This window comes from Arthrobotrys flagrans, assembly GCF_004000055.1.
Source record: "Arthrobotrys flagrans strain CBS H-5679 chromosome Unknown unitig_0, whole genome shotgun sequence".
In the NCBI taxonomy this organism is placed as follows: Eukaryota; Fungi; Ascomycota; class Orbiliomycetes; order Orbiliales; family Orbiliaceae; genus Arthrobotrys; species Arthrobotrys flagrans.
This window is the reverse complement of record NW_027137550.1, coordinates 596919-611427: the sequence shown is the minus strand read 5'-3', so window position 1 is coordinate 611427 and position 14509 is coordinate 596919. Positions and strand designations below refer to the sequence as shown.

The 14509-nt window shown below is 45.5% G+C and overlaps 1 protein-coding gene across 1 annotated transcript; it reads left to right on the top strand.

The window, feature by feature from the left end:
- Positions 1-8645: 8645 nt before the first annotated feature.
- On the top strand, positions 8646-9908 carry DFL_003287 (uncharacterized protein; the record flags this gene model as incomplete). The annotated part of the gene is made up of 4 exons (XM_067632203.1): positions 8646-9150; positions 9226-9479; positions 9539-9612; positions 9671-9908. The coding sequence occupies 4 exons, from the start codon at positions 8646-8648 to the stop codon at positions 9906-9908; spliced, it is 1071 nt and encodes a 356-aa protein (XP_067490495.1).
- Between the last annotated feature and the right edge of the window lie 4601 nt (positions 9909-14509).

Here is a 14509-nt window from a genome sequence, read left to right as displayed (position 1 = left end):
GTGGATGGATGTACAGGCTCGACTACTCAAAAATTTCAACGGCTTTCTTTTCGTCCGGGGGTCGGAGATATCGATATCCCTCCAGAGGAGGCACGGGCGGAGGCACGTTTTGACAGTGGATACGGGGAAGGGAAGAAACGGTTTGTTGCCTGAAGTCGATTCGTGATGCGAATCATTTTTGAGACTTATCGAATCAAAATCCATAAAACGCGATCCGGATAGGTCATTAGAGACACACGGGAAGTTTATCAGGGTCTGGGGTTTAAACGATTTGATGAGTTTTGAAGAGGGAATGGGGTAAGTACCAGTACCTACCTCGCTGATAGAGGATTTTCGGAAGAAGAGAAACAAATCAAGGGGGGTCACTAGGTCAGTTCTAGTCTAGGAGTGCCAAACTAGGTATGTTCATATGCATCTATTCCTTTCGTCGAGAAACTCTGGAGAGGGATTAGCCGTCGCAGTTTAGTTTTACGGAGCTCGGATCGAACAACATCAAGAAGAGGTGATCTGAAATTGGAAGCTGAATGGTCTTGTGAGTTTGTAGGCACGCACATACATGTATGGAGGGGGTATTCGGGCGGACTAGGAAGGACTCGCAAGTTTGGTGAGCGTGATAGGGTCAAGGAATATTTCAGTTGGAAGGACTGAGTCGAAAGGCCAGGGGGGGTAGCAGCTGTCTCTACAGTTGCAATTGTAATTGCGCGGTCTGAACGACAGGCCTTAGGAATGTTAGCGGGGTTAAGGGATGTTTGCTCAAGGATCCATTAGCCTAGGAGCTTCGTATGTGATATTTCCTTTCGCTCGTGTGGGAGATCTTGAGAACATGAACGTTTGCCCGGCATGTACTCTCGGGGAGTATGCTTCTTTGTCAGTCTTTTTCTAACGGTGAAGTGGAGGATCTACCAGAGTAGTGGTCCGCACAACGGAGGTTTCATGGATTCGGCCTCGGGGAGATTAGGGCCGTAAAGGGATCAACCGACCAATGAAACATACTTGCGGCCATGTAAAGTCCCGGAGATACTAGTATAACCGTTCGTCATAGAGCAAAATAACTTTGTGATGCAGCTGAACAATACCTAGTCTCGAACCGCTAACCTCAGGATGAATTGGTAAAGTGCATGTGGTACAGTCAATTGTCTTGGAAATTAATTCACGAAGCGAGAAGACCGATGCTTAGGCAAGGCATAGGCACGGCCGCCAACATAATCTGTGCCAGATCCAAACGTTTCGCAAGATGAACTCGCCGGTGGCAGAGATGCCTTACAGAACGTTTTGCAAAAAAAAAAAACTTCGTCAACAACATCATTCGGAGCTGTCCACAGCTCCCAAAGTTCCCAATAATACATCGGATTAATAATCGAGCGTCTGTGAATACGCCAGCGGCACAATGCTATTGGCCGGAAGTTTAAAAAATATCAATAAAAACCGGGTTAGGGGAAGCGTGATAGTGCGTCTGTGCCGCAGAGTCGTGAGGTAAACGATGTTCGAGTTGGGTTAAATTTCAACGGTGCCTCTTCTGTGCACTGAATGACACGCATATCCGAATGTTTTTTGCTGGCTCGACATGCGCTACCACCGAAATTTCGAAAGAATGACATTATTTATAGACAGCATCTTAATTTTTATACATATATTGCCTAGAGATTCTAGATCTAAAGTTATCTGGCTCTTCGTAAAAGCATGTCGACCCTTGGTGCTGCGGGCGGTTAACATTGTTCAACGGGTACGGGTATGCTGCCCAAACAATGTGATATGTATCCATCAATGATGAAAGTTAGAATATCTGAGGATTTGCTTTTCAGCGGCACAGAACGGACAATCCGGTCAGTCCTCAAGGCAATCAGGTTTGCAGACCCGAGCCGTTAACGGTTGCACGTTAACCGGAACTCGGATTCGATTCCGGCTGAGGAGTTTCGGCCTGCAAAATCCAACGCTTGTAGGTTATTGTGAAGCTTGGCAATTGTTGGATTCTCGACACCCAGAATCCAACATTTGTCAGATTTCGACTATTACTTTGTGTTGCAAAGCCTCACGTACTGTTTAAGAAACCGCTCAGTGGCATGCTCTTCTCCACGGTTGGGCTCCGATATACGAGCGAGCTGCAAACCTGGCCTAGAAGCGACCGAAAGGCGGTGAGATCTTTGGGAATCGAATCGACCTTGGTGTTGGGAGGAGCTGCGTCTGGCTGCAGCGGCTCTGGAAACTACAGGGGCGACCCACAGGGTTTCAGCATTTCCAAGCTCATCCGAACGCTCAACCAGCAGTAACGAAAGGAAAAGAACGATGTCGTGAATGAATGAAATTTGTTTATCACGCCATCCCAAATCCTTTTATTTTTTATTATTTCGTCTGTCAAAGATTTTGCCTAGCCAAGTTTGGAGAAGGCTGAGTGGTCAATATGAGCCGCCCTCTGATTGAAATGTTAAAGCTCCTGCGGGGGATGGACAGTGTCGACTCGTGCCTCGTTAAAAATTTCGAGTTCTGCGAGATCCAGGTTTTGTTTTCTTACACTAAATTTTTATCGTCTTTCAGAGACTTCCGGTGTGCGTGCGGGGTGGATTCATCAAGGGCTCCGGGGTGGCTCACACCTCGGGTTCAGAGTTTTACTTTCCTGTGGGCTTTGAAAAGAAAAGGGAAACGACTAAGGCTATGCTCGACTCCGGGGGTCGACTGAGTGCCTCGTCTAGGACGCCTTGCCTAGACGACCGATGTTGTATCACCGATTTCTATTACATCTAGGATGCATAATTCCCTGACGTAAAGTATCGTATGATATAAAATATTTAGCGTACATTTAAAAACTCTTATGTTACACGACGTTGACTGATACGATGCCGATGCGCGGAAAGACTAAGGTAAGAGATTGGCACAAATCTTAAATGTAGCTAGATATGCTTTGTGGTAGGTATGCTTTTTTTCTCCAATTTGAATAGCTCAAGGCTGGTCTTAGCCTCGATTTATCCCGCGGGTGTGCATTGCATACACGAACGGTTCCGCTGTCCAAATGCCGGTCCACGACCAAGGGTCGATCAACAGCTGCATGATAGCAAAGTCACGGGAGCCGAGAAAGCAAACGTGTGGGACGGAGGAGCCTCACTATCTATCCTATTACGGACTAGCCCGACGATAAATGGCGAGAAGCCTTGAGAACGGGGGCTTAATGGCTCTAGCGAGTTGACTAGTCAAGATGATCAGAAATCTTCGGGAATCTGAGATGCAAGGTATTGTAGCTACAGCTCCTAGTCGGTTATAATTGCTGATTAAGAGTGGGACACTGCCCGTTAGATCGAGCTGGCGAGCTCGAAGGAGTAAAGTATGTAAGGTATAGAGCCTCCCTCATATGCCCCATGCAATGCAATTTGAGAAAAAGGTTGCAAGAGCTCACACAAATGGCAGTGCATTTGCTAGCCAGAAGGCCTGCTTGGGGCGGTGAGGAGCAGCAGACTTCAGTCGCAGAGGTAAGCCCCACCATTTTTGCTGTTACAGGGCCTCGTCACCCCTCAGCGGCCAGAAATCGGAAAGGCCACGAAACTGCAGTATCCGAATTGGGCGAAGGCTAGGGGGCTTATCGAGATGCACATGTAAGAAGTAGCTTCATGCACAGCTCAAAATTCCTAGCTGAAAAAAGAAAAAGGTAGGTGGGAGAAGACTGTTGGGGGGATACGAGGTATCCGAGGAACGAGTAGAGTGAATACAAGACGCCGGGGGCGAAGACCGTAAATCACATTTTGAATCCTTCCGCCAGTCAAAAGAGATCCATTCCAAAGAGAATATTGAATTAGAAAATCCAAAAAAAATATGATCGAGGCAGGTGGGATACCAGAAATTCTCAAAACTTAAGACCAAACTAAATATAGTAGTTGTTGAAGGTGGGAAGCACTTGCCGCTAGTCCAAATTTAGGATCTCACAATATCAAGGTTGCGGTTAGATTCCGAGAAGGAGGTATGCGGCTCGCATTCCGCCAAGGGGGACTTGCAAGGGAAAATGATATTGTCAGTAGAGTCTATTTGCATACATGTACATTCGTTTTCGAGGTGCATCGAAGCGACATGTCGCGGGTACATGAAAGTCATTGTTTGCGGTTAAGAATAACATTGTAGGCTGCGGTTTGATGTCAACCTCGGAAACTATAATGCGTAAAGCAAGCAAAGTTACATCAACTAACGAATGATGTAGGAAATCAGCTGTTCAATTGTGCGAGGAAGCGGCGAGCCCGCCTCCTGGCGTCGAAATGTAGCTGAGCGGAGGAATGAGTTGAGTGTGTGGTGTTTAAGCGCCGCTACAAAAGGCAACAGGCAAATCCGGCCTGTGAACATGACAAACTCTCGTCCACATCCCTGTGCATACTGCATGCATTCGGCTACTGCCCAATCAGGACCATCCCCACCCCTTCAACCCCCCATGGGCATGGTGGTGTCTTGCCCACGCCAGAAACAGGTTTCCCGACATGCGCCCTGGACGAACTCAGAAATTCGAGCTCCCGCATTCTCTTATTTTCTGATCAGGCGGTCGGCCTTAACGAAATTCATGACCCCGTTTCGAACTTTTTGACGGACGCAGCTCGTATAGATAATGCAGTGGCTGGTTGATCGATTAAAGCTCTGACTGCATGCCATGTTGTGATCTCACAATACAAAGCTCCTGGAGACAATAGACGAAGTCGGGGGCGATGCGAAAGCATCAGCGACCGCTTAGTCGACTTTGGGAAAGTGCCGTCCGCCAGCTCACAAGTTGCGTATGTCTGGACCTGCTTGTCCAGTTTGAGGAATACCAAGACGAAAAGTGCAGGCATTCGAGCAGGGTTATGTGAAAGTGGGCGCTTAGACCACTGCACACTTAACTGCAGTTTAACCGCCTCTAATAATAACATTTCGATACTCCCACACACACCTTTTCTCGCCCATGCAATGCAGAAGTCCAAAGTGCGAGATGTGTGACCCCATCCACAGATAATATCACGGTCAACCATCAAAAAACCGGTTGTCCATTGAAAACCATCGATAAGCGTACAAAGTTTCTCTGGCCGCATTTCCGAGTATTCTGGCCGGATCGGAAATCCTATGCATGGATGATGCTAAGGATTGGAAATGCTGTGGCATTCAAAATGGGCATCGCTCGTAAAGTCCTTCAAGGATGTTCAGACAACCTCTACCAAACTGTCGGGTCGCACTAATATATCGACATGATCATTTTTTCCGACCAAATTTTGTGAGCCGGGGGAATTCCGGACTTCCTTCTTGACCCTGCTTCATTATTGGTGAACAGAGTCCACACCATCACTTTATTGGCGGCGCGGAGTCGGGAATACTACACGAGCGACTCTGAAGTCTCCACGCGGGAAATTCGTTTCTAAAACGCGATGTGATTCCTTGCCCATTCGCATCGGCGGAACCGACAAATCATTAGGGGCATTCCTTTTCCAAGCTGAAAGGACATGGTTATTGCAAATATCTCAGCGAAAGGGAGGCATTTAATATCTTCCCAAGGACGACGTCGGCTCAATCCTTCACGGATGCCTAAAATCGTTTACTTTTGCGGCGGGAGCTATGACAGACGATAATATTGGCGGGTTTGCGGAAGGTGCGACTCGTTAGCCCTTAGCGGCCTTTTCTTGGAACGCAATGTAAAACGGTTTGTCAAGGTACCGCCGACAGGCGCAAATCGCCTAATGTAAGGATCGGTCCTCCATGTTTTTGACCACCTAAAGCTGGTATGTGGCCCCACCCCAGCGCAGCCATGGTCTTCAGTTGCACAGGACCCGAAACTGACTGATTGGTTTCCCGTCCCACCCGGCACTCCTAGTTCAACATTTTGCATGATGATAGGCACACTGTGGTGTGGGCGTTGGAACCCACTCTTCAGCGCAAGCGGTTTCCCGAGGCTTACTTAGAAAAAGTGGATATTCCTATTCTGTTGAGCTCGCTAGCCCTGTCCAATGTGCGTGCTTTGAGGATGCGTCCTGGCACATTCCTTAGGTTCGTCTACCGCTCATACCGACCACCCGTCCCTAAATTAAGTGTGGTCAAAAATATGCGCGAGGAGTCAGAAATTGCTCTCGACAAGTACCCGTGACTTTTGGGATCCCAACTAGACGCACAATTTTTTGACACCTCATGTCATTTTTGAAGTATTGGTGGGAACATCCTTGCTAATTGCGCTTTCAGCGGAAATTGAACTGGAGTTCCTGCTGCATGGTCTTCTTTTATCCTGATCGAGCGAATCGATAGCTGCAGGGGATTCCAGTTTCTGACACCCCAAAACAGTCCGTCTTCCTGTGTCTCCCTTTCATGATCAGATCCCTGAGCTTATAGCAAACTTCGGCAACCGTTTGATACAAGGGCTGGTCAAGGGTCAATCTTTTTTAAATAATTTTCTCTTCGTGTACATACAGGCCATGCATGATGGAAGACTCGAGGTTGTAGGGCGGTTTTTCCTGGAAAGCCGCAAGCACGATCTCAGAGGATAACACGACGTTCGGGTGCTGCGCCTTGGCCGCTACGGGTAGTGTCCAGGGAGATAACGGTTCGAAAAGTTAGGCCGAATTTTGAAAGGCCATTTGAAATTTAAAATGGGAGCTTTGTCCTTATTCGCTTCGACTTTGCCTTAAATCTGCTTCTGCCAGAAGGAATTCGGCAGCTAAGCTCTTTTGTGGGTGCATACAATGGATCGCATGAAGTGTCCATGGGCACCGCCAACATTGGCTTTCTAAACGCGAAGCGCTTCCTCGTCGGGCACCACTAAGTCGACGTCGCCACAGCCCAGTATCGACCGAACAAAGCCCTACCTGGACTCCATCAGGGAAATATTAAACGGCCTTTGCATGAACGTTCGAGGCTTGTTTCTACCAGGGCCGGAACAGATCTCATCATCTGTTCCCTGGGCCGATTTACCTCGCTGCATTTAGCTCCCCGACGCCAGGCACCGCATTGCTCCTCCCTGGGAGAAAAGGATACTATCTTCTGGTACTTTATGACACCCTCCCATACAGAAACCAAACGGGACATAAAGGCTCGCGTATTTGCACAATAGGAAGAAAGCAGCTTTCCTTCGTCGACGCAAACTACATAAGGACCGTCTTAGAACAATCAAGGCCCTCCACACACTTCCGACAGGCCTCAAAGTCTACTCACTTTAAGACAAGGCTACTACTATACTTCTTTTTTAATCATCTATATCCTTTCTTATTTTTATCCTTCATCTACTTTATTTTCTCCAAGCTTTTCCACCAACGTCCAGCAGTATTTTTTAGGTCTTAAACGCTTTTTGCTTCAACCTCAATCTGTTTTTCGAACTCCTTCACGACATATTCTCTAAAAAGAAATTTACCATAACTTTCTTTCACTTCGCAGCTTCAGTTTGGGTACAGTCAATTATAACAAAGGAAGCATTACCGTCCTGTTGGTTTGCCATTGTTGGATTTTTATCTCCCCGGCTGGGAATTTCGCCTACTATAAACACTATATCCAACAGAACGCACCGATATCACGAATTCGAAACGGTTAACTTCAACACCAACTTGAACTGTCAACAGCAACAGCAACATCTCATACGACGTCCAGTAGTGTCGTAGTGCAATAGTAGCTCATGCATCTCTAGCCAACAGCAACAGCGCATCAAAGAAGATCAAGGAGCCCACTCTCAAACGTACACAGCCTTCTTTTTCTATCGAACCTTCACGGATTCATTGCTTTCCCACTCTACAGCTATAATAGCATCTGCTGTGCACGATTTTTTTTTCTTTCGATCCTGAGCATCATACCTAAACTACCACGAGTTTATTCCAATTCAGTACTTTCATCAGAGACGTCCGTGGCACTGCGAAGATTTTCCAACGACCATAACACGATACACACATATTCAAACCCTTGAAAACGGCTTCTGGTAGACGATCTGAAACGCATATAGTTGGAGACTCTTTGGGATATTTTTCGGTCCAACGTTACTGCGACCTTTGCTGCCTTTCCAAACGCACACGGCTCGATTGCATATTCTGGTCGAGACTTCGCTCGCTCTGCGCCGTAGTCTATACTGTCGAAACTTTTGCCTCAAAGCAAACATCAACGGCATAGCTTTTCTCTTCAGAGACTCTTTGTTTCGTAAGTGAAACCTTGTTCTGTGAATACATTTCCGTTTTCTGGTTTTCAGATCGCCTCCGTTTTCTATGGTAGCTCTCTATAATTCTCCTTCGGTCCGGATAGCATCCAACATAGTAGGAAGACTTGTTGCACCAAAGAATGAATGCGAAACGCATGGACTCAAACTTTTCCATACACAAACCTTGTGATTTTCTGGGATCAAGTCAAAAAAAAACATGCTAACAACAGCGCAGATGTACAGCATCTAAGCCTTGCTTAACATAGAAAAACTAGCATTACGAAGTTTATGGGCCGATAACTCATTCATAAGGTTTGCTTGTGACACTTTTGCTTATAAGTGTGGGTGAATCGCCTACTGACAAATTACACCCGTTATGAAGAATCTAGATACACCCACCTTCCCATCAATTTCTACCTCATCTGCTTGGATACCACACTTTTCCAAGAACAAACACAAATACTTGCATATTTCTTAGCTTTCTTGATTATAGTTGTGAGTTCGTGTCAGTGGGCTTCTTACAGTCACTGTCAGCCTTCAAGATATCCTCATGACTGCTGAAGTTCTATATCCTATTGCGTTTCCTCAGGACTACGCATACTTTGGAATGCCTAAACGAAAGACTTCAAACTTGGGCATGTCATCGAACTCCGAAGATGCACAAGATTATGGTATCTTGGATGAAAGAAGCCATTTCAAACAATCTCCAGAGAGTTATCTGAGCACACCAAGGACTTCGCTATCATACCACTCTGATATCTACCAAGACGATCCGATCCAGTACTCATACTCTGGCGTCGACACGGCAAATATTCCAGCCGGTTACTCAGACCACTCGAGTGGCCATATCTATATGCCATCTCCAGAGCATAGCCTTCATACTTTCCAAGACGACTACAGCATGAGCCCGAACTCTCTTTCAATCGGAAGTGTTCCAATGCAACACCAACTCTCTCATGAGAGTGTCTATTATCATACACCCGCTCCTTCTACGGATGGTGGTAACTCTTCAGTTCCACCATCACAGAACCTTTCAGACTGTTTTAATCTTTCTGGTGCGCTTTCTTCATCTTCATCATCTTACTCTTCATATTCTCAGCACGGCAGCGAAACTAAGACAGAGAACCCAGATATTTCTATGGCCTTGCATAGGACCATGCCTGGTAACCGTGGTGACAAGCCTAAGCGACAGTTTACCTCTGCAGTTGAGGCTGTCTATACTTGCCCTGTCCCAAACTGTGGTAAACACTTCAAGAGGATATGGAACTTTAAGGCACACCAGGAAACCCACAACCCTCAGCGTCTAAAGCCATTCCAGTGCGCCTACCCTACCTGTGGCAAGTCTTTCGTGAGGAAAACAGACAAGGAGAGGCATGAGACTTGTGTAAGTTCAACCAATAACTGTTATTACAACATTGATTGCTAATATTATCAATTCTTTAGGTTCACTCTAAGAAGAAGGAATTCAGATGTCATCTTTGCAATAGCATGTTTGCAAGAAAGGATACTCTTCGAAGGTAAGAGTTATAATCCAATCTAGATTCCAACGATATCCAACTAAGAACTCTACTCCAGACACGAAGACGATGGTTGCGCAAAGCGAACTGGCTTCCCAAAATCCAAGCCAAAGAAGAGAAGAAGTCCAGTTATCCCAAACCGTGAACCAAACCCATCTCCAATCAAGTCTTGCTCTTCATCGAGGAGCGGCTCTAGGAAGTCTTCTTTCGGATCCCGCCCATCAATGGAGGCCCACCTTTTGATGAACCGCTCTTTCAAGATCGACATGGAAAGGTCTCCTAGTCTGCATCTCTGATTGCTTCCCACCGCATTTGAAAAGTTCTTGTTTTACTGTGAAGCATTCCTCTAGGCATTTGTTTTCCCGAGTATCATCATGCGGCGTTTCTGTGGGAGGCTCCCTCATTTGGTTCTCCGAGCTATTGCTTTGCTGTTCTCTCCTTTTCTTGCCATAAAATTTCCTTTTCGAGGTTATGGAGTTAGGTAGTGGTGTCACTCGCTTCCTCATACACATACAAACATGTTTTCCTTTTCCCTTCACAGGCGTTTTCGTTAGAAGAGCTTTACATTGTGTCTGCAAAGAACGCCATTATTACTTATTTTAGTCTGGAAAGCAAACTTTCATGTATTTGTCTTTTCTTATTCCTTTTCCCGATGTCTTTTTTTTTTTTTTTTGCTCTTATTTCTTTTTGGCGTTCTGGTGTTCTGCTTGCAACTCCATCTGTTCAAACGCATTGACTTCTGGATCTTGTTGTGCTGGAAGGTTAACCAGGTTTTGAAAGTTTCGTACATATTACTTAGTTATTCTTTTACGTTTCTTTTGTACCTACTATTACTTTACTTATTCGTATTCCTCGGATACCTTTTTATCCTATTCCTTCTTTTTTTTTCCCCTGTTACCCGGGAAATTCCTTTTGTTTTTTTTCTGCAATTTTTTTTTCTTCTTTTCTCTTCCTTCTCTGATTATAGATAGTCACTCGTTGTGGCTAGGCCACCAAAACCATATTGTTTGATAGTATCTTAGTAACTTCTACACTTCACAAATTTCCCTTGCTATTTCGAATTAATGTATTTAGTATGATACGAACTAGGCATATTGAATCTTTAAAGGCATCCATTTAGTTCACGGCGAAGTTATTCGGCATCTCCATTCGCATGCAATCCAGAATGTGTCCAATAGTTTTCCAGCCCATACACATCCCAAATCCCGAATAACCGTTTTCAATCCTGAAAAACTCCGCATCCTTTCATATTTTACCCCCTTGCGCATGCGTATGCGATCTTGTTTCCAACGAAGCCCCCCAAACCAAGTCATGATAATATTACATCGAGATCGAGGTTAAGGGGGTATACTATACTACTGCGTTAAGTTTTTCCCCATAAAGTGCGAAAGGTTTTGGTACACTGTCGGGCGGAAATTTAATTGTGTTGGCGCCGTTAAGATACGAGATTGACCCCAAAGGTTCTGTGTTACTTTCCCTCTGCAGCCAAATACCCAATTTGTCTTAACCCTTCCGCCATTCGTAAAACCTCAGCTCAGCGATCCACCCTGTATTTTTCCCGATCCCTGATGCCGATAAAAAATTAAAAAATAATGAAAGGGTTTATGACCTTCTATTATTTTGTATCAATAATGGTGATATTTCGGATATTAGTATAATAATAATAATAATGGATTACTGGATTACAAGCTTCAGCTGGATACATCGTGCTCCGAATATATTACCTATGATCGGATCTAGGGACCGCGCAGATACGAGATGGTAGATTCACTGGGGTAATAGGCTAGGATCAGAAATTATGGGCAATCACGCGGAAATACCCAGACGAGCTTGAGCCAGAAAGCGACCGACCGCGGGAGGGCTACCATCCGCGATAAAAACTTGTTCCCCGGTCCTTGTGGAGACCAATCTGCAAGAGTCAGGTCAGAGAAATATTAACATTTTGTGAACATGCATGGATCTATGGTAAACAGTTGAAGAAGCAAAAGAGAGTTCGAACTATAATCGTCGATGTAATCGTTCGTATAGACGTTTCAATATTCGGACCAGTCTTATTGTTCTTACTTGATAGTTTGTTAATCGAGACTTTTCTTTTCCTTGAGGAAAAACTCGACACAAACGCATGCCGACTCGTGACATCCTCGACTCTAATCCATCAGTTGAATCGTCGGCAACTCTGTAGTAATTCAACAGGGACTAGGGTATTCGAAGAAACGAAAGCAAAGCAAAAGAAATCTCTCAAAAACGCATGTTATGGTCTTTCGTCTTTCCGTCTAGTCATCATGTTAGACTTCGTCTAAAAACCCATTTACCCCTCCTCTCTTACCTTCCCCCCTAATCTAGAAAGAAAAAAAAAAAGGTGTATCTATCATCGCTTTTGCGATGAATGTTGGACCGCCTCCGTCTATCAAGTACCTGGTACCTTTCCCTATCAAATTCGTTTAGTCAGAAATCAAATCCACACGCAAGAAGCAAGTTTTCTACACGCAAGCCATGCACGGCTGCGTCAGATCTTGAAATTCTTTGGTAACCTTTTTGAAAATGATACCCTCCCCGGTCTTTGCATACACAATCCATGTAGAGCACCTCTTGCATATGCACAACGAAAAGAATAGGCCTTCCATCTTTAGGCGGCGGGTACAGCGTAAAAATAGAAGAGGGGAAGAGAGAAGATGCATGTTTTTTTTTGGAGGGGAGCGGGAGGCTAGTTGTGAATTTTTGGAAATATTTGTGATCGTGGATGGGTCTTTGTCATTGTTCGACATGCTCGTAGACGTCTACGGGCCCGCCCTCGGTCCCACACCCCACCGATCGATTGTATATTTGGAAATGCATGTTACAAACCTACACGAATACACCCCGACACGCTTTGCAGCATCCTACATAGGCGCTCTTTTCGACCGGTCGGTCGGTCGTGAAAGTACCCGGTCCGTAGCTAATAGCGATGACAAAGGGGAACAAAACGATATGCTGTTGAATTTTCAAATGATGTAAGCGGCAGGATAGTTCCGCGCACGTCGCCTGAGGTTGTATCTTATGACCCAACTCTCAGATATTCGATGGTTTTTTCTAAGGACTTTTAAGCCGAAGGTGAGGGAAAGGGTGCCATGTTCCCTGACGTGATTTGAAGGAATCGAATTGCAAATTACCGGGGGCGCATTTGGACGATGTTCTTCAGCTGCTCCAACAGGGTTGGACATAGAAGGATCTAAGAAGATTATCACAATTCTACAGCACCACGATATGATTCGTCGGCATGTACTGCCGTCGGTGTTGTGGAGCTAATAAAAGTACCAAGCTAGTACCAAGCTCTTGCGGACAACTCTCAGCCATCTAGAAGTATCCCGTGGCATTGCATTGTGGGGTTCTATTCATGTTGAGGCATTGTATATATTGCTCGTTAACGGTATGGAAATCTAAAAAAATTTTTTTCTCCGAATCTTCTTCCATAATGACTTGGAGGGGGATTTTCTAAGACTTTTCCAATACAATGCCAATTCGCCTTGGCCAGACAAGCGGGGGAGCCGCAGCATTGATGAAACATGCACCTCGTGTCGATAGCTATCCGAAGTTCTGGAACGTCAGGACCCGCACAAACACTTTGCGCCAAAAAGCTCGAATTAAGCCTTGTCTTATGCGTTATTCCTTTCAACAAAAGTTCGGAGGCATGTCATCAATTTATTCGAACCCAACTGTCAAATTGTGGCCGGCTGTATATACCGGCGATAGGAAGGCCTAGACGGCCTGATATCTGATTCATTCAATGTTTTCGCAAGCACTGAGTTTGCATTGCGCATCTTGATTGATAGATGGAGTTTCATCATTCGCCGAAGCATGAAGTTTGGTGTTTGCTCTTGGCTCCAATGCAGGCCCAGCCTTCCCTCACGTCGATTGAGAGGCTTGAATGTAATTTGAAGCACATGAATTGGCTGCAGTGCAACGAGCCTTCTAATATCGTGGATTTTGAATTTTGGATGGCCATTCGCGTCTGTCGTATAAGGCGCCCCCGAATAATATTTGAGATAGCGCTCGTGTAGCAATCGGCATCAGCGTTAGTAGGACTAGCTGTTAGTCTCGCAGTAGCACCCGGCTGGTCAACTGTGGTTTGGCCTGAGGAGCCTTGCCCAACAATAAGGAAACCAGAAACCACAAACTAGTCAGATCATGTAAGCACGAGTATTGTGTCTCTGCAATGCTGACAGAGCCTAAATCCAAATACTATCAGTCACAACTATCTCTTGGCATCCGTCTAAGCCGTCGCTCTAGCGTTCTAAGATCGAAATCTGGCAGTTCCGAGATTCTACTAGTTCACAATCGGCCGTAATCTGATATCTGGTAGGACAGCTTCGAGGTTTTGAGACAATCGTTGTAATCTTGTCCAACAACACATTTTGTGTTCCATGAACTGGCAACTTTAGGCTCACTGGAGAACATGCGCATAAATTTCCAAGCGCCGTTAAACAAAACCACCCCGGCACTTACAGGCTGTGTGGGAAACATGGTTTAACGTGATCTATCTTGGTCCCAATTGCTAGGACACTAGCAAACGGCATTAAATCCCTTATGCAAGGTCTCCAAGGTGCCAAGTAGTCGCAGCTATAATAGCTCAATAGTGGTTTGGAATTCACAGGGGACTGCACGGATAGCTGCAACAAATTTGTATGGCTTGAATGTAGTCTGCCTTTGTCTCGATCCGCCTTTTCAATTCTTGTTCGCTCTTCCCTACTATTCACAAGCCTAGCTAGGCCGCAGTTTGTACACATGGACGGCAGACCATGTACTCAAGGAAACTAAGGACAGATTGTACTATAAACAGACACCAGAAGTTTCCATATACCCCTCCCTCGCCAACGACTGGTCATTATCGCTTCTGTCATTTGACAGTGAAAGCACTAAA